We start from the raw sequence: 21,481 nt of genomic DNA on the forward strand, positions 1-21,481 counted from the left end.
AACATGAAGGGTAACAAGAAAATATTCTAAAATTAGAAGCAAGTGAAACACCACAGACAGAAAAGGCCCGTTACACAATGAGAGGGAGAAGACAGACAATAACAGAAAATGTAATATGGCAAAAGTGCTAAATTACCCTTTTTTCCCCAGAAAAGTTAGGAGCCAGTTGAATGCCAGTGAATCTGAGATTGAGATATAGATAGGGAAAGAACAAGTTAAAGATTACTTAGATGTGTTAGAGGTCTTCAGGTCATCATCTCTGTACATTATGGGTGGGGAACCATTTTTTGGGGTCAGGAGATCACTGACCCACATAAAAATCAGTTGGGGCTGCACACAAGTGAGATGCAATACCCTCTCCTCTCCCTCTCCCCGCCCCCACACACACAAATCTTCACTGACATGGCCCCTGACTGAGAAGGAAAAAGACACTCCATACATTCCCCTCGGACACCAGAGCCTAGGGGGGCCCAGTGGTAGGTGGTGGGAGCCTTGAGCTTTGGGAGCAGGAACCAGGCAAGCTGGGGGCTGCATCTAGCCCCCGGGCCTGAGGTTTCCCACCCCTGTTATAGATAATGAATAAACAAAAAAGTAAATATTAACAGTATGATGGACACCACTGGTAGAGCTTAATGTTTTACAGGCAGTCCCCATTATGTCACCATGTCAGGACTAAGGATAGCCACAGATCACTATCACAGTTGGTTGGTTGGTTGGTTTTTTTGTGAACACCCTGAAAAGCTCAAGGTGCTGTCTAAAATAGTATGAAATAGCGTTTTCTTAACAGTTTGGTGTCATTTAAATTATTTTCACCACTATTCCATGACTTGTGATGTCTCTGCAAGGCCACAATCACAATTTTCCTTAAAACTGATGGTAAAATATAGCTCTGTTCACTATTAGTGGAAATAATTTATCGGTCAGTCTGCGAAAACACTCAGTGGCTGGGTGAGGGAGACTGATTCATATCCTTTCAGTCCTCTGGCATTCTCTGTTGTCTCTGAAAATTATTTACACCGGAAATGCAGAATTGCTAAACTGAAGTTATATTATTTATGCAGCAGGAATGAGTCCCCAGCTGCATTTTAAGTTTCCTGCATGAATGGCTGTTCTGTGTCCCTCTTATGACTCTTGCTTAAAGAATATTTAGATAAGTTAACAGTTACAAGTCAGCAGGCCTGATGAAATTCATCCTAGGGTACTTAAGGAACCATCTGAAGCAATCTTTCAATTATTAGCAGTTATCTTTGAGAACTCCAGGAGGATGGGTGAGGACTGAGGAAGAGTAAAAATAGTATTAGTTGGATCCAGGGAGTTACAGCCCAATCAGCCCAAGTTTAATACCTGGGAAAATACTGGAACCAATTATTTAATCATCACTTTGTACACCGCTAGAGGATAGTAGGATTATAAGGAACAGAACAAATCGTGCCAAATCAACCTAATTTCTTTCTTTGAACAAGTTTCTGGCCTAATGGATAAGGGGTAAGCAGTAGATGTGTTCTAACCTGATTTTAATATGTTCAACATGCTAGTCTCATAAACTGAGTAGAGAAATGGAGTCCATGTGACATTGGACATTGGTGGTACACAGTTGATTGGAAGGCCATACTCAGAGTTAATGATTTTGCTGTGAAACTAGAAGGGCAATATTAGTAGGATCTGACAGTGGACAATACTGGGCCTGGTACATATTTAGTATTTTCATTAGTGGCTTGGATAATGCAGGAGAGACTATTTTTCTAAAACTTGCAAATGATGTGAAACTTGGAGTGGTTGCAAGCTCTTTAGAGCAGTGTTTCTCAACCAGTGGTACGAGTACTTTTAGGGGTACTCGAGAGAAGTCTGGGGGGTACATCAACACAACTGGAATTTGGAGAAAACTGAATTTTTATTTTAAGTTTTACAGCTCTTGATTATTTTTATACTTTTTACACCCAAAAATTTTATCGCCCGGCAGGTTACAATTAAGTTGTTCAAACCAGTGTTTTTGAAAGTGTTCTGCAGAATCACTTAGGGTATGTCTACACTACCCTCCTAGTTCGAACTAGGAGGGTAATGTATGCATACCGCACTTGCTAATGAAGCCCGGGATTTGAATTTCCCGGGCTTCATTAGCATAAGCGGGGAGCCGCCATTTTTAAATCCCCGCTGCTTCGAACCCCGTGTAGCGCGGCTACACGGGGCTCGAACTAGGTAGTTCGGACTAGGGTGCCTATTCCGAACTACCGGTACTCCTCGTTTCACGAGGAGTAACGGTAGTTCGGAATAGGAACCCTAGTCCGAACTACCTAGTTCGAGCCCCGTGTAGCCGCGCTACACGGGGTTCGAAGCAGCGGGGATTTAAAAATGGCGGCTCCCCGCTTATGCTAATGAAGCCCGGGAAATTCAAATCCCGGGCTTCATTAGCAAGTGCGGTATGCATACATTACCCCGCTAGTTCGAACTAGCGGGGTAGTGTAGACATACCCCCAGAGAAACACATTAACTGGCCATCCCGGTTTGTTTATTTACCGGTGCTGCAGCCATGGAGCCTCGTGGCTGTTATTGGCTACGTTTCACTCTTTGCAGCCAAGTGGAGCAGTGGCCCGGTCCACACCACTTCCCGCAGCTCCCCTTGGATGCAAAGGACAAAACGTAGCCAATATCAGCCGCGAGGCTCCGTGGCTGCTGCGCCGGTAAATAAATAAACCGGGGTGGCCAGTGAATGTGTTTCTCTAAGTGATTCCGCAGAACACTTTCAAAAACACTGGTTTAAACAAATGTGTTGCAATGGCAGAAAAAAAAATTGTGTGTCTGAAAACCGTAAGTACTGCAGGTACTTATAACTTTTTTTTTAAAAGAGGATACTTTATAAAAAAGGTTGAGAAACACTGCTTTAGAGTACAGGATTAGAATTCAAAACTATTGGGACAAATTAGAGATTAGTTGAGAGGTGTGCTTCTAAATATAACTACTAATATTCTGAAGGACAATAGATATAGCGACCTTTTCACCTAGCCATTTTACCATTCAGGTACGAGGCCGCAGAATGATTCAAGAGGACACAGGATAGTTGACCTTGAAGCAACTGAAAGGGATGAACGAAAGACAGAAGATTATATGTCCAAGAATCAGGAATCTGAGAGAGCTGTTACTTCTGCTCAGGCTGCAATGGTGTTGTCCAGGTAGGGAGGAAGTACATGATTTACACTTAGTTCTTTTCCATTTTCCTCTTCTTTTAAGTTAACTGTTTAGTGGAGCAAAATGTTATCAAGAACTGAATGTAACTGTAAACCATTGAAGTAAAATCTTAGACCCTTGCACAAGCTAGAGTAAACTGAATTTTGTAGATGATCTCTTTAGTAGCCAAATGGCTTGAACCATCATCTCCAAGGGTGCAGAGCACTAACAGAACTGTACTATATTGGCTATAGCCCCTGCCATTCCCTTGGTAGAGGTTGTCACCAGTAGATCTATATCATCAGACCTGTCTGCGTATTGATCACATCTTCAAGCTTTCATTGACCCCTCCCCAACCTTCCCTTTCTATTGTCGCAACGTGATTTCTTGCGGCACATGGGATGACGTGGAGTCTTTGCCCTGCCTTTCACCATTCTGCTCCCCACTTTGAGTGTAATTGTGGGAGTCTGGGCCCTCTGCGCCTGCAGAAAATGCATGGAGAGGGTTCTTCTGTGGGAGCACCTACCAATGCTGCTATCTAATGGGGGCATGCCAGTGGAGTCTCCTGTTGGGGAAACATGGGCTATTCTTTGATCAGACAAATCACATGTGGTAGAGCAATAGAATTAATATATCACTCTTGGGGGTAATGGCATGTTCAGGATCTGCTCACATTACATCTCATTTGGCTTTTGGAAAAGTTTATGACTCGCCAGTAGTCTAGACTGCCTTTTATGGCTTGCAGTGCGCAATTCATGTCCTTTATGGCATATTAGCAAATATTTATTGCCTACAGAGACACACAGAACCAGTAATAACATGCCCAAGTTTAAGCCGTTACATAAAAGTTTTTAAATTTTGCTTTTCTCCCATTTTATTTGGCTTGTGTTGCTGTTATCTGCTTAAACAAAGCATCTTTTATAGGGGAAAAGGCAGTACGCCGCATTTATTGAGAATACAACAGTTGCATATGCTTTTCAGTCACTCACAAACAAACATCATACACACACACACACAGTCCCTCCAGACAATGTTATAGTTACCAGTCCAGATTCTGTATCAGTCTAGTGGCCAGCTAGATTGAACACAGAGGGAGAGTAGGGCCTTTGATGGTCGATCAGTCCGATGCTCTTCTGGAGTTGGTGGCAAGACAAACCCAAAGTTCCATAGCAAAGCACCGTGCTTTTATAATCCTTTTTTCTGTTGAAATCAATGGATTCCGCTCTGTCAGCCTGTGACCGGAATGTTATCTTGTTGATGTCAATCATTCCCAAACATCTCTTGAAGGCTCATCCTGTAATCAGTTGTCTTTTGGGGGTGCCCACTCTGCTTCAAGGTTTGTCAATCTGCCAATAGTTCAATCACTCCTTATTATGGGTACCCATTTTTGACGCCGGGTTGTCTGTAGTCTGGTCTTCACTCACACTCAACCTCCCTTTTTGGCCACCTGGTTCTGAGGAATAACTTTTGCACCTTATCTTGACACATTCACACATAAGCAATGTTACAAGGGCTCTCAAGGTTATGCTTTGGCGCAACATCAACATCTGCATTAAGACAAAGAGGCGTTGTAAATCAAGCATTTAAGGCTTCAGCCTTCAACATCCTTTTAGTCTCATTAATACAGACACAATATCAAAACTATATTTTTACTTAGGCCCATTTACTAAACTCACTAAACTTTAGGACAAAGAAATAGACATTTAACGAAAAGGACTTAATGTGTATTAACATATACCTTATATTGCTATATTATTGCTTCATCATTAAACTACATGACTATATTACTAAACCTAAAATACAAATATAAAAAGAATAAAACTTTCAGTTCCAACATTGCAACATTAAAAAGTATGGACATCTAGTCTCCTGTAGATGCATTTTTTATTTAAACATGAATATGCTAAAATGTATTGTGTGCTATGACAGAAGTGTCATAGCCTGTGAGTATGTGTGGCATGGAACATGTTCTTTTTTTGTTTGTTAGTGAATTACCTGAACGAGAAGAAGGAGAAGGAGAAGAAACTCCAAACTTTAGTCATTGGGGACCACCTCGAACGTATGTTGATATAATTACATTGTTTCTTTTCTCTTAGGAAACATTTGAAACCTTTGGGTACTCCAGGAGTTGTTATACTCCTTCCTGTAGACTTTTCTTACACATTACTATTTTCATGGCTTATACACATGACTTTTTATTTCAGAGTGCTCTAGAATAGTGTTACGCGTAGTTAGATGCTCTGGGTTTTATTAAATACTAACAGATGTTCAGTGGACAAAGATTATATATTCTGTGTACATGACTAATTTTGAGAGAGCTGCCAGTTTTGTGTTGTAGTTGACTGAAAGTTCTCTTTCTTCTTTTTGCTACTGGTTTGAAGACATCAAAATGCCACTTCAGATTCATGGGTTACTCCACTAACCTTAGTGGCTTACCTCTGAATTAACACAAAATTTGGTCCACTAGTGTTTGAATTTCAATCTACATGCTAAATAAGAAAAGTGAAATAATTCATTCACTCTCCTCCCAGTCCATGTATGATACACATTTTTCACAAAAGGAGGCTTTGTCAAAGTTATTTCACTTTGCTTTCTCTCTGTTCCCCCACCATCCTCTTCAAACTTGTCTCTCAAAACAAAGTGAAATACAATTGACAGTATTATTGCGTAATTCTGAATATTTGCCTACTCCTCTTGCAAGACAAGATTTATTATCAGAATAGTTAATTTTATTTCTGATATTGAAATCTGGTTGAAATTGTGAAAACTTTTACATGTACATTGAGAGAAGTGACCTTCCTCCAGATAAATTTATATGCCATTTGATCAGATGAGTTTTCTCTTTCAGTAAGAATTGGTTATTTTAGTTTCATTTTGTACCTTCGCGAACCCATTGATTGCCCACAGTACAAAGGCCATGTAAAAAGGTGTGATTCAGAGTTGGTCATAATTCAAACCTAAAACTTCAACACAAGTAGGACCCTAATATACATGATTTCTCACATATGGCAAATAACTTTTTGATCTTTTTTGATCTCTCACTAGTATGTTCAGCAACCTAAATATCAATTTAAGTTTTCGGTATTGAAATACTTAATATTAGAAGTTCAGTATCACCAGATTTCTACAAGCTGTTCTCCGTAGGAGCCCATCACTCAACTATTCACATCCCTATTAGATTTTTGTAATATTAAATATTCAGTATTAAAAACTGTTAATAGTTATAAATAATTATAAAATTATATGGGATTTTTTGTTTGCATTTTACAGTGTTGACATTTTCAGAGAGCCTCACATGTCTCTTGGAATCAGTATAGTTGGTGGACAAACTATTATAAAGCGCCTAAAGAATGGAGAGGAACTTAAAGGTATTTTTATCAAACAAGTCTTAGAAGACAGCCCAGCTGGAAGGACAAAAGCCCTAAAAACTGGGGATAAAATACTTGAGGTAAATGCACATTAATTTCCTTTTTCTGTTTTACAAAAAAAAGCATTACTGCCGAGAGCGATCTAGAAAAAAATATGCAGTTAAGCATTGGGTATATTGTGGATTTGATTTTTATTCCTCAGAGTGCATTGAAAGGTCTTGACTGTGGATTGCTTCTGTTGGCATCCTACTGTACTATTTTAGAGAAATCCTGTTTTTCCCCAATTCCTGTTTTTCCCACCATTTTTCATTTTTCAGTTGAAAAAAGCAAGTTACTCTGGAATCGGTGCATGATTTGAATGGTTCATTTTCCATTCCAAGTTTTGTGGCATTTTTAGAGGCTATTTGGTGCAGAAGCTGGTTGTATTCTATTTGTGGAATCCCTCATGTAGGCAGGTGCCTTATTCTTTAAGAAGGGGAGTAATTTTCATAGGTGCCACCATCCTTGGACATCATATGGTAATTTGTTGGATACCATTTTGTGGTTTTTCATTCTCCCCTGTAACTGCTGGGACATGATTCACTAGGTCCAATGCGCACTGCCTTATAGCTACATGGAGCACTGTGTGGCTTTTTCTCTGTAGTCTTACTGACTAGGTCTGCTGATGGTCTCCTTTTTGCCTTGGCCATCTGGCCAGGTCACTTTTTGCCTCACCCCTTTGGGTAACCCATTGTCAATACCAAAGAGCCCCGAGATCTTGCAACAATCCATATCCAGGCCCAATAATCCTCCTGTCTCCTTTGTGTCTGAAGACTTCTCACTAGTCTTTCCAGTGAGGCTGAAGAGGAACCTCTCCTTCCCTCTGCTCAGGGTTCCATTCCAGGGACCCCTATAATAAAATGTTAAGGTCTGTCTTGTCAGATCCATTGCTTCTGGGGGTGTTAGATATTGGGTAATTGAATAGTCATGTAACTGCATGAAATCTTAACAGTTACATGACTATTTGATAGTCCCCAGAGGTGGGATTGACAGCCAGTGCGCTCCCAACACTGCTCCTGGGGAGCCCCTTGCCACCCCGGGCTGCTGCCTTTCTGTCGGCAGCAGCAGCACAGAGTGACGGGAGGGAGCTGGTCTGTCAGGGGAACCAGTTTAAAAACTGGCTTCCCATGCAGACCGACTCCTACCTGCGATGCTTTGCTGCTACCTCTGATACACAGGCAGCAGCCCCTGTCCGTGGGGGTCTGAGCTTCCCGAGGACAGGTGCTGCTGCTGCAGAACAGCCTCTGTCCACTGCGAACCCAGGCTGCCATGGACAGAGGCTGCTTTGCGGCAGCCTCCTCTCCTTCCTCCCTCTCACTGCTGCTACCCCAGCACTGGCTCCCACCTGCCCTCCTCATCCTTTGTACTGCTGCCTCTTTATCAGCTCTCAAAGCTCATGGGGAACCGGCTTTTAAGCTCCCACTCTCCCCTCTTGATGGTTCTTGCTCCCCTCCCCGCCTTTGCCTCTGATACAGAGGGAGGAAATGCATGTAGTGAACAAAATTAACCGATAAGACCAGGCTTATTAGTTAATTGTGTAGTTGTGTATATGTTGATATCCCTAGCCATGTTCCACATTGATCTGCCATCTCCTCAGGGGATTCGTATTTTTAATGCAGTGGGGGCCCTGCCCCACGGTTACTATTCCTAGTTCCAGTCTTCCAAGGCAATAAAGAAAATGTAACAAAATTAACAGGAATAATTAGCAGAACCACCTTTTCTTTCCTGCTAGGGTCTTTGCCATCTGGCCTATCACTCTGTGGTCACAGACAAAGGTCGCTTGATTCTCAGCTGTGCTCTCCTTTTTTGGGAGATGAGGATGAGAGATCTGTCCTCTTCTGTGCAGGTTAGGCCCTTCTACAGCACTGTCTGAGCCCAGTGCTGCCCTTTAACATCTTCGTGCCTGTTGAGGGGTTTGTACACCTCATGAGATCCCACCGAAAGAGTATGTCCACATATGATGTTTCCACTGTCAGAAAACTGTCACTTTTGTATTTGTTGATGTGCAGAGTGATGTGCTTTGAGAGTTGCTTCAAAACATAACTAGCTTACACTTTGGGAGATAAAATCAGAGAACGATGGGTAAAGAAAGTAGAGTATTTGGTAAATTACAGGAAGTGCCTTGAACACCAGATACTATACTTTTGCCCTGCCTGTTCCTCAGAATGTTAAAGAAATGTATTTTACGTAGTGTTTTCTCAAGCATTTTTCTCTCTTATGAAACTTTTTGGTGACTTCCTCTGATGGGATTGTCAATAAATATATGTAAATCTCTTGTATCTTTTATGGAAAAGACAGACTGTGTAATAACGAAAATACACTCAATTTGTTAGGTGTCTGGAGTTGACTTACAAAATGCCTCACACGACGAAGCAGTGGAAGCTATTAGGAAAGCAGGAAATCCTGTTGTTTTCATTGTTCAGAGTTTGTCTACCACACCAAAAGTAAGTTACCCTTTTTTCCCCTTTCTTTCTTTAAAACTTGATTCCTTTTTAACATAACTTTTATTGAAATATGACCCAATGTCTTTCAGCAAGATTTGACCATCACCACTTGCATACTCTGACACAGTTTCCAGTCAGGAACCATATGGTTACTTCTTGGGACAGATCCTGGTGTAAATTACTTCAGTGTAAATTCAAGTGACTATGTTGACTCAGCAGTTCACCCTGCTGTATCTGAGTTAGAAGGTCCCCTTGTGTGTCACCATTTTTACTAGTATTCTAAAACTATTTTCTCTGTGAGCCAACTTTTTTTAAATATCATGTAATGAAACTTGATTGTATTTTATATACCGTATCCCCAAAGGCTTAAAATACTATTACAAGGATCAATAATAATAATAATAATAATAATAATGCTAGGAATACAGGCAAGAGAGAAAATTATCTCCCCGTCTTCTAGACTCTAGAGAGAAGAGGCAATAATTACCATCTGCCCTGTGATTCATGAGCAAATACAAAGTATCCGACCAGGGAGTTCCATGACACCAAAAAGCTATAGAACACAAGACTTCCTGAGTCTCTCTGCAACTCATTAAATATACCATAGACAATCTGGCACCAAAATGTCTGTTTCTTTTCCACCTCCCCAGTGAATCTTTGTGTTCTTTGATGACCTGCATCAATTAAGGTAGGAAAGAAGACCAGTTGTGGCAAAAAGCACAGGCACGGTACAATGGGCATAGCTATGATAACACAATAACTCCTGTATGCGTATCTGACACATTCTGACAAGTATGTCAAGAAAACTGAGACTTTTCTTGAGACTCTTGTCCTTAACCCTCTGTCTATACCACTGAAAAGGAATAAAGATTATCTGGGACATTTGCTAACATTGGGTGCCTCTGTTTTTGAGTGACTAGGCTTATCCACCCCGGAATCTGACTTTCAGTATTGCTGAGCACTGATGGCTCCCATTGCCCAATGAACATTGTGGAAGCCCAGCACCTCTGAGTATTAAGTTCTTATTGTCAAAGGTGAAGTACCCAAACTTAAAATTTATTACAGGGGTTGAAAGTCACATTGAAAGTCAGTAGTAGAGCTGGGAATGGAATTCAGAGCTCCTTACTTCTTTTTGTGTGGGCAAACCACCAGGCTGCCTCCCCAGTATGGAAGAAGTGGAAGCACACTGCCACTTCACTTAGCTAGACATATACCATCTGCCGTAATTAAAATGTTGTTGTGGTATTTCCAATATTTCCCATTCAGTATAGATAATACCACAGATAAGGTATAAGTACACACCATGGTGCTTAGACGTCCATTTCTGTATGTCATGTCTAACTACCTTATGTTGGTGTCTGCTACTAATAGCCAGGGTCTTAGAGCTGTTTGCTTTGAATATAAGGTAGTATGGTTTTACACATGAGGGAATTCCTTCCTGTCAAGTGTCCAAAACACTGTATTTGTGCCGCTCTGCTTTATAGTATTAATTTCTACTGCCTGCTTTGCAATGGTGCACCATGTTTCATACCAATCGCTCTGTAAAGATATTTGATAGCATTCATATTCATTTTGAACTATTGCCACAATGAAATTCTATTCTTATGTTTTTGAATAACATGCCATTATGCATCTTATTGAGGAATGAAGTGTTCCAAATTATATTAGTCAACAAGCATTTTACAATATATAGTAAAACATTGTACTCTTGCTTGAGGCCTACCATTTAAAGAGCATTAATTGCTCTGAATAATTCAAGACCATATTTCATTAGGGTCCATAAAGTATACTGAAGAATATATAAGGAGAGGCGCAAGAGCAAGAATCCATTCTTGTATATTAATATTTCAGACTGAATGGTTAAAGTTTGGCAAAGTTAAATATGCAGCCAAAAATGGGGTCTCCTAAGGGGAAGCCTTACAAATGAGGGCAAGGGGGTGGAGCTGGTAGTTTCCTCCTACATTCTTAAAGTTGCACAATGCTCCCCTCCCCCCAGAATCATAGAATCCTAGGGCTGAAAGAGACCTCAGGAGGTCATCGAATCCAGCTCCCTGCCCAAAGCAGGACCAACCCCAACTAAATCCATCCCAGCCAGGACTATGTCTAGCTGAGACCAGCAGAGTGTCTTATGCCATGTTAGAGCTGGTCGACATGGAGGATGATAATTTACTGTTGTTTGTTACCTCATTAACTAAAATGACAGAGATCTGCAGGGGACGGGGGGATCTAATGGTTCAAACTTACTGAGGTGGAGCCAGGTGGATGTCAATATGATGCCACAAGATGGAATTTCTCTTTGTTAAATATGGTTTGGGGAAAAAAAGTCCTAAGAAAGTTCACATATGCACAGAAGATTTTTATTACATAGTCAAATTCTCAAAAATTAGAAAGTGCAGTCTTAATTTGGCCTCTTTGTCCTTATGCATCATAATACAGTCTTTAATAATATAATCATATACTAGTTTTCCCATAGGACTATTCCTTCATTGAGCGAGCTGAATAAATGTTAATTTGTCATTTAAAAAAACCGAATAACCCCTGACATGAGGGTTGCATTCCACAGAGTGGGATACGTAGATGAAGGTACTAATTTCAGGTGCCCATTTGACACTTGATTTTTCAGAATATTTAGTACTAGCAAAAATACCTGGTGTCGCCCGGGGAAAATATAGTAAAAGGTGTGATGAATGTACTGCGTAAATAACATTAACATAGCATATTTTATTGGAAATACTTATATATTACTTTAAGAAATTAACATAGCTAGTGATGTGCTTACAAAACGACAAATCCCATAAGGTCTCTTTTCTCAATCCCCACAAATCAGGAAGGCACATCTTCCCTTAAAGGCTCTATGCAAACCAATGCCTGCAGCCTTCTTGCCAGAAGCCCTGAGAAATGGAGGGAATGTCTCCTGGGCTCTGCAACAGCAGCCCATCACTACTCCCCGAGTGCCTTCAGTGCATGCTTCATGGGGCAACCTGAATGGTCTTCCTAACAGCAGCTGGACCGGTTGCATTGACCAGACTAAGTGAAAAACCTTCAGACTAGGTGCAATGAGTAATATCTAGATGATCAGAACATACAGCTCCTGAACGTACCTGTTCTAATGAGAATAGGCTGTTCTGAGTGTACCATGTCCTCAGGCTCCACGGTGCTCAAAACCGTATCCTCTTACCCACTTCCTCTTTGTACTGTGAGATGAATCCTGCAAAGCACATAATGTCCATGGCACTTGCTGATAATGCACACAGCCCAAAAGAGGGTGAGTGGTGGGATGGCTTGTTTGGGTGTGGTGGGGAGGGAAGCAGCTTTAATTTCCAGACGGGGTTCAGTCGGAGCCCGGCTGCATGAAGATGTTGGGAGGCTGTGCTAGTTGTAGGCTTCTCCCAACCAGAATTAGCAAGGCTAGACCCCAGCTAGCATCAGCCACATTTGGATCTGCCCTGGAGACCTGGTGCCCTAGTATAGAGAAGGTTGCTGATTCTCTGCCCCACTGCAGCCTCACTCCCATGGACTTCCCCTTGATGGTGCTGCAGGTTCCCACATTCTTTATCCTCTAGGATCTCACAGTTGCAGTTTGTGACACGCTTAACAGAAGAGTCCAGCAAATGCTTATGATCAGGCGCTACTAAAAGCTAATTATCAGTGGGCCACTTTGGGCTCTGGGGGCACCAATTTAGAGATACAACCAATCCAGTTATTGAAGTTAGGAAATCAGTAGTATCCACGCAAAATGTGGTGTTTCTAGCTCTTACTGTTTTGGAGATCTTTGGGGACAAACAAACTTTCAGAAATATTTATAAGATTACGTAGCACTTCCTATATTCAAAGCACAACTGCTGTTGTTCATTTGCAGCTGTGAGTGCTCAACACTTCTGAAAATCGGACACCCAAAAATGAGGCATTTACAGTTAGTGACTACTGTGGTAACCTGCTTATCAGTAGTCACTCTAGCAAAGAGAGGGATAGAATCCAGTTCTCCAAGGCAGCATTCGGCTGTCTTAATCATGTGATCTTTCTTTGTCTTCTTGGAGTCTCCTGCCTCACCTCACCACTACACATTTACCAACTTCTGCAATAATTGAAATGAGGGGTCTACAAACAACAGTCTACTCCATTACTCTATACAATGCTTATTCTCCCTAAGACAGGTCTGCGTTGTGCAATAAGTGAGGCAGACTTCCTGTGGGGGGAAAAAAATAGTCCTTGGTCATGTAGTTAAAGATCGTTTCACAATGCATATGCACAAAGCACAAATTCCAGTTGCACTGTCAACCTTGATTCTGGCATTTCCTAACTTATGAGTGCTTGATTGTGCAATTGTGATGTACTTTTAACATAGTACTATGTGTTTTATTTATAGATGGATAGATTATTAGTACATGTCTACATCCTGTTTTGCAGATGGGCACTGTGGTACAGTCGAAGATAAATAAAGCCAAGGAAGACCAGGACGCCGAAAAAGAAACCAAACACGAGAAGGTATTCATTCCATTTGTATGTCATGTACAAGCTTTACTGGGTGAGATATGATATAATGTAGCTTTTAAATGAATACTTATCTTTTTACCTTAAATAAAAGTGGTAAATGACGCCAAAATGGTATGCATGTTAACTACAATAATTAATATTTAATATCAATAAAATGTAGCACTTGTATAGTTTTTATCTGTAGCTCTCAAAGTGCTTTGTGAAGATGAGTAAGAATCAGCATCCCTCTTTTACAGCTTGTGATTGGCAGTTGCCATGATGGACATTAGAAAATAGAATAATAGTGAAAGTAACGGTGTAGTTTCTTGGAAAAAAAAGGTTAATGACATGAGTCTTTGCACATATTTGATATTGTTGGGTGTTATGTGTTTCTCTTGAGATGCTGGCATGTATTTAAAATTGCTTACAGAGTCCTAACTCTGAATTTCCTGGCTTTTTTGTTTGGATTTTTTCCTTGTAAAAAATATTGGCAGAAATGTTGATGGTTTGATGCCTTAATAAGGCCCTGATTCGGCAAAGCACTTAAGCAAGTGCTGTACATCATGCACTTGAGTAATCCTATTCATATTCAGAAAGGCACTTAAACAAGATTCAAAACACAATGACCTCACAGGAATTGAGTGTGTGCGTGTGCCCAAGTACTTTACTGAATTGAGTCGCAATGGTCTGATTTTCATGACCATCAGTTGGAGCTGTGGAAGTTCAACATCTCTGAAGATCAGATAATGTATTTTGGTGCCTAAACTTTGACCAGAATTGTTAAACTGAGGTGCCTTGGTGTTTTAGTACAGCAAACTTCTGATAATATGGCACCTTTAGAACCCAGGGGGTGCCGGATTATCAGATATGCTGGACTATCGGAAGGGGGGCTATGAGGGATCTGGGGTGGAGTGGGGGGGATGCGCCTCTCGGCGCTGCGGGACCAACCCGGCAGCACCCCAGCTGCTCTGCCCTAGGCGTCCCCACCCTGAAACTGACCAGCGGCTGACTCCGGGAAGCCCAGGGCAGAACAGATGGGGTGCTGCCGGGTTGGTCCCACAGTGCCGAGGGCCGACGCTAGGGGACCAACACGGCAGCACCCCAGCTGCTCTGCCCCCGGCTTCCCCGAGTCAGCCACTGGTCAGTTTCAGCAGCAGCTGAATCAGGGAAGCCGGGGGCAGAGCAGCTCCAATTGTACGGCTGCCTGGCGCACTTCTGGGTTCCAGATAGTGCCGGACCATCGGGGTGCTGGACCATTGGATGCCTGACCACTGGAGTTTTACTGTAATATCTATTTTATTGAGTATGCTTGTTTGTGAATAAAGCCTTCGCTTTTAGGCGTGTCTCTGTACTGCTTACTCGGCAAATCTGCTACCCATTGTGGAGATGTTATTCTCGACTCCATGCCCAGTGAAGATTCTATTGCTGTCTGTCCCTGTGGCAGGCAAAGGCATTAAAAAAAAGTATAATGTGTAACCTTTTTTCCAATCCCCAAATGATAATAAATCTTCCTTTGGCTGGAGAGCAGATGTACAATTTCATATCTAGAGCAGCATTCTGGAGGGAGATTAGAATCAGACTTACAGTAGAAAACTGGTTACCATTCAACTGGCGGGTCACTAGCATCTCTCCATAATGCAGAATTGCCTAGTTTTTGAACTGGTTAAGTGGCTTCTCAAACCATTTTCAGAAAAAAAGGCAAACTATTGCTTGCACACAGAGAGAATCCTTAGAGTGAGGGGGAGTGAAATTATCAATGGTAACTCTGTCCTGGTTTACTCTAGAGTAATTAGGGGATGTAAACCAGTTTATAGCCCAATGCTTTGTGTCCACAAACACACATGCCCCAAATCGCCTCTGGTTGATTTACAAATGGTCTAATAATTCCTTACAATGGTGTACTTTTCTGTAAACTTCATTGATTAAATAACTAATTAATTTTAGTGGCTATGTGATAGCAGACATACTCAAACATTTCTTCTGGTTCCCCATCGCTGTCCTGCAATGCATCAGTTGCCTTCAAAAATTTCCCCAGATGCATTGCTTGTGGAAAAGAAGCTGGGGATGATGGAATGTGTAGCCAGAGGGTTTTGCAACTGAAATAGTGTAGGGATAGCACTAGTATGTATTTTGGCCGAGTTTAACCAAATTCATCATCACTAGATTGGGTACACTGACCCATAGATGCTTGTGCTTGTTCAGTTCTATAATATTAAAAGTGAACTCAAAGCCCTCATTGCTTTAGAAAGTGTTTTGCAGGCTACTTCAGAGTGATTCAGGATCTGTGAGTTTTCAGGTTATCCCAGGAAAGCAAGGAAGCTAGTGCTTTCATGGCAGTGAATAGTACTTGTAAGCAGTTACTATACTTCTTTCTTGGTTTTATCTATTTTTGTTATCTAGAAAGCCCATTCACTTGCAATTTTGCTGCCTTTAATCTCTAGGATCCCAGTGTGTTGAATGCTAAAGCTATAGAAAATCAAGAAGCAAGCCCTTTTTCAAAGCTGTTGAAAGTAACCCTTCTATGGGAACTGTACCGTGATGAGTGGAATAATAGAACAGCTTTAGAGAATAAGTGTATACCTTCTTTTAAGCTTTGAACATTAATTCATAAAGCAGACGTACTGTGCTTCAAATAAACGTGACTTAGTGGGTTATTAGCCGCTTTTCTGTGGGAAATCACTGATATTTATAGTCTAGTCTTCAAAGTCTCATAAAACAACTAGATTTGAAAGCAAAATATCCAACTAGTAAAAAGCTGTTCTTCGTACATGATTTATTATTTTTAGTTCCTTTGTTACTCACTGGTGTTTGTTCTAATCTGTAGTGACTTGCATGTGTTAATAATTTTAAAAATAGTCTCTATGAGAACTGTTTACAAAGCTTGGGCTTCTTATGGGAAAACTAAATATAAAAGTTGTGTTGTGTATCCTGCATGCTGTTTGCTTGCCCCTTGGAAAAGGTGCGTCAATCCAAATATGTGATATAGTTAGGTACTTTGGAAGCCTAAATTTATGAGTCCAATAGACAGTGATGTGAATTTCCACCTTGCCCTCCACTTTCAGGACAAATTCTGTAGCCTGTCTGTAGGTCTGATCCAAAGGCCTTTGAAGTCATAAGAACGGCCGTACTGGGTCAGACCAAAGGTCCATCTAGCCCAGTAGCCTGTCTGCTGACAGTGGCCAGCACCAGGTGCCCCAGAGAGGGTGGACCGAAGACAATGATCAAGCGATTTGTCTCCCGCCATCCTTCTCCAGCCTCTGACAAACTGAGGCCAGGGACACCATTTCTATCCCCTGGCTAATAGCCTTTTATCGACCTAACCTCCATGAAATTAACTAGCTTCTCTTTAAACTCTGTTATAGTTCTAGCCTTCACAGCCTCCTCTGGCAAGGAGTTCCACAGGTTGACTACACGCAGTGTGAAGAAGAACTTTCTTTTATTAGTTTTAAACCTGCTACCCATTAATTTCATTTGGTGTCCTCTACTTCTTCTTTTATAGGAACTAATAAATAACTTTTCTTTATCCGCCCTCTCCACACCACTCATGATTTTATAGACCTCTATCATATCCTCCCTCAGTCACCTCTTTTCTAAACTGAAAAGTCCCAGTCACTTTAACCTCTCTTCACATGGGACCCGTTCCAAACCCCTAATCATTTTAGTTGCCCTTTTCTGAACCCTTTCCAAGGCCAAAATATCTCTTTTGAGGTGAGGAGACCACATCTGTACACAGTATTCAAAATGTGGGCATACCATAGTTTTATACAGGGGCAGTAAGATATTCTGTGTCTTATTTTCTATCCCTTTCTTAATAATTCCTAACATCCTATTTGCCTTTTTGACTGCCGCTGCACACTATGTGGAAGTTTTCAGAGAACTATCCACGATAACTACAAGATCTCTTTCCTGATCTGTCATAGCCAAATTAGCCCCCTTCATACTGTACGTATAGTTGGAGTTATTTTTCCCGATGTGCATTACTTTACACTTGTCCTTTAAATTTCATTTGCCATTTTGTTGCCCAATCGCTCAGTTTGGTCAGATCTTATTGGAGTCCCTCAAAGTCTGCTTTTGTCTTGACTATCCTAAACAGTTTGGTATCATCTGCAAACTTTACCACCTCACTGCTTACTCCTTTCTCCAGATCATTTATGAATAAGTTGAAAAGGATTGGTCCCAGGACTGACCCTTGGGGGACACCACTAGTTACCCCTCTCCATTCTGAAAATTTACCATTTATTCCTACCCTTTGTTTCCTGTCTTTTAACCAGGTCTCAATCCATAATAATAATAATATTGGAGATCGCCTATCTCCTAGAACTGGAAGGGACCTTGAAAGGTCATCGAGTCCAGTCCCCTGCCTTCACAGCAGGACCAAGTACCATCCCTGACAAATTTTTGCCCGAAATCCCTAAATGGCCTCCGCAAGGATTGAACTCACAGCCCTAGGTTTAGCAGGCCAATGCTCAAACCACTGAGAAAGGACCTTCCCTCTTATCCCATGGCAATGTAATTTACACAAGAGCCTTTGGTGAGGGACCTTGTCAAAGGCTTTCTGAAAATCTAAGTATACTATATCTACTGGATCCCCCTTGTCTGCATGTTTGTTAACCCCTTCAAAGAACTCTTAATAGATTAGTAAGACATGATTTCCCTTTACAGAAACAATGTTGACTTTTGTCCAACAAATTATGTTCTTCTACATGCATCACAATTTTATTATTTACTATTGTTTCGACTAATTTGCCCGGTACTGAAGTTAGACTCACAGGTCTGTAATTGCCAGGATCGCCTCTAGAGCCCTTTTTAAATATTGGTGTCACGTTGGCTACCTTCCAGTCATTAGGTACGGAAGCCGATTTAAAGGATAGGTTACAAACCACAGATAATAGTTCAGCAATTTCCCATTGGAGTTCTTTTAGAACCCTTGGATGAATGCCATCCGCTCCCAGAGATCTGTTAACATTAAGTTTTTCTATTTGTTCCAAAACCTCCTCTAATGACACTTCAATCCGGGACAGTTCCTCAGATTCATCACCCACAAAAGACGGTGCAGATTTGGGAATCTCCCTAATGTCCTCAGCTGTGAAGACTGAAGCAAAGAAATCATTTAGTTTATCCGCAATGGCTTTATCGTTCTTGATTGTTCCTTTTATATCTCGATCATCTAGGGGACCCACAGGTTTTTTAGCAGGCTTCCTGCTTCTAATGTACTTAAAAAACATTTTGTTATTTCTTTTTGAGTTTTTGGCTAGCTGTTCCTCAAAATCTTTTTTTGCTTTTCTTATTACATTTTTATACAGGCAGTCCCCGACTTACGTGGATCCGACTTACGTCGGATCCCTAGATACGAACGGGGTGAGGCAACTCCCGCACATGCGCAGCAGCATTCCCGGGGCTCGCTCACCTGGGTCCTAGGATCCTCCTCCTCCTCGGGCCGGCTCCGACTGGGGTCCCGCAGAGCTGCCGGACAGAGGAAAAGTGCCTCCCCACGCCCGCTGCCCCCCCCACCCCCCTGCCAGCAACAGGCTGCCCCCTCCCCTGAGCAACAGGCTGCCGAACAGACAAAAGCAGCCTCTCTGCCCCTCCTCCCCTCTATACATGCCGGGCTCCCGGAGCGCAGCAGCGTCCCCGGGGCTCGCTCACCTGGGTCCTAGAATCCACCTCCTCCTCCTCTTCGGCCGGCTCCAACTGGCCTCTGCCTGCAGCAGCTGGCCACAGGGACAGGGATCCCGCAGAGCTGCCGGGCAGAGGAAAAGTGCCTCCCCACGCCCGCTGCCCCCCCCCCCCCGCGGCCTCGCATCCTGCACGCCGCACGCCTCCCCCCCTGCCAGCAACAGGCTGCCCCCTCCCCTGAGCAACAGGCTGCCGAACAGCAGACAAAAGCAGCCTCTCCGCCCCTCCTCCCCCTATACATGCTGGGCTCCCTGGGCAAACAAAGACTCCACCAAAACAAACAAAGTGCTGGCCTCATTGTGTTAGCAAAAAAAGGACCCTCCTCCTAGAACCCTGGGTGGTGTGTGGAAATAAAGCTATTAGCTCAAAGCATGGTGCAGAGCTGTTTGGTATTTGATGAGTTACTCCTTTAGTCCTGAGTTTGTCACAGGGACAGAAATAGATGTGAAATCTTCTGAACAGGGGAACAGACAGCAAAACAAACATTAGAGGGGAGTTAACCTTTCCCTATGCTATCCAAAACTAAAAAAAATGTTTGGCTAGAGTTTCCCCTACAATATGTACCAGTTCCGACTTACATACAAATTCAACTTAAGAACAAACCTACAGTCCCTATCTTGTACGTAACCCGGGGACTGCCTGTACTTGATTTGACAGTGTTTATGTTCCTTTCTATTTATCTCACTAGGACTGGACTTCCACTTCTTAAAATAAGTCTTTTTGTCCCTCACTGCTTCTTTTACATGGTGGTTAAGCCCTGGTGACTCTTTTTTTAGGTCTCTTGCTATGTTTTTTAATTTGGGGTATACATTTAAGTTGGGCCTCTATTATGGTGTCTTTAAAAAGTTTCCATGCAGCTTGCAGGGATTTGGCTCTAGTCACTGTGCCTTTTAATTTCTGTTTAACTAACCTCCTCATTTTTGTGTAATTCCCCTTTTTGAAATTAAATGACAGAGTGCTGGACTGCTGAGGTGTTCTTCCCACCACAGGAATATTAAATGTTATTATATTATGGTCACTATTCCCAAGCGGTCCTGTAACAGTTATCTCCTGGACCTTATCCTGCGCTCCACTCAGGACTAAATCGAGAATTGCCTCTCCCCTTGTGAGTTCCTGTACTAGCTGCTCCAAGAAGCAGTCATTTAAGCCATTGAGAAATTTTCTCTCTGCTTCTCTTCCTGAGGTGACATGTATCTAGTCAATATGGGGATAATTAAAATCCCCCATAATTATAGAGTTCTTTATTTTGGTAGCCTCTCTAATCTCCCTCAGCATTTCAGTGTCTGTATCTGACACTGGTCAAGTGGTCAGTAATATATCCCTACTGCTAATTTCTTATTATTGGAGCATGGAATTACTATCCATAGCGATTCTATTGAACATGTTGATTAATTTAATATTTTTATTTCATTTGATTCTACATTATCTTTCACATACAATGCCACTCTGCCCGGTCAATATATTTTATATCACGGTATGATTGTGTCCACAGATTTTCCTCATTCCACCAGGTTTCAGTAGTGCCTATTATGTCAATCTCCTCCTTTAATACGAGGTACTCTAGTTCACCCATCTTATTAGTCAGACTCCTAGCATTTGTGTAGAAGCACTTTAAAAATTTGCCACTGCTTATTTGTCTGCCCTTCCCTGATGCATTGGGTTCATTTATATGCGGTTGTTTGTCTACTCTGGCCCATGGTTTGTCCTCTCCCCTCCTCTCTTTCTGACTACAGCTTAGAGAATCTCTAAGAGAAGTCTCCATCTGATTTACGTGCATCTCCGCACCAATCGGCTTTCTCCCATCTCTTAGTTTAAAAACTGCTCTACGGCCTTTTTAATGTTTAGTGCCAGCAGTCTGGTTCCACCCTGGTTTAGGTGGAGCGCATCCTTCCTGTATGGGCTCCCCCTCTCCCAAAAGTGTCCCCAGATCCTAATAAATCCAAACCCCTCTTCCCTACACCATCGTCTCATCCACGCATTGAGACTCTGAAGCTCTGCCTGCCGACCTGGCCCTGCGTGTGGAACTGGAAGCATTTCCGAGAATGCCACCATAGAGGTCCTGGATTTCAGTCTCTATCCTAGCAACCTAAATTTGGCCTCCAGGACATCTCTCCTACCCTTCCCTACGTCATTGGTACCTACATGTACCACGACCACCGGCTCCTCCCCAGCACTACACGTAATCCTATCTAGATGCCTCGAGAGATCCTCAACCTTCGCACCAGGCAGGCAAGTGACCATACAGTTCTCCCAGTCATCACAAACCCAACTATCTATGTTTCTAACGATCAAATCACCCACTACTAACACCTGCCTCTT

At 42.1% G+C, this 21,481-nt stretch overlaps 1 protein-coding gene across 10 annotated transcripts in view; it reads left to right on the forward strand.

Moving 5' to 3' along the window:
• The window catches only part of PATJ (PATJ crumbs cell polarity complex component), a 225,361-nt gene that overhangs the window by 85,243 nt on the left and 118,637 nt on the right, over positions 1-21,481 (forward strand). For all 10 annotated transcript variants that reach the window (XM_075936118.1, XM_075936115.1, XM_075936122.1 and 7 more), the window contains 5 exons: positions 3,017-3,167; positions 5,150-5,221; positions 6,433-6,610; positions 8,903-9,013; positions 13,421-13,498. In XM_075936118.1, the coding sequence (XP_075792233.1) occupies positions 3,017-3,167; positions 5,150-5,221; positions 6,433-6,610; positions 8,903-9,013; positions 13,421-13,498 (590 nt within the window). The remainder of the gene's footprint in view (positions 1-3,016; positions 3,168-5,149; positions 5,222-6,432; positions 6,611-8,902; positions 9,014-13,420; positions 13,499-21,481) is intronic.

Source organism: Pelodiscus sinensis, chromosome 9 (assembly GCF_049634645.1).
Source record: "Pelodiscus sinensis isolate JC-2024 chromosome 9, ASM4963464v1, whole genome shotgun sequence".
Lineage (NCBI taxonomy): Eukaryota > Metazoa > Chordata > Testudines > Trionychidae > Pelodiscus > Pelodiscus sinensis.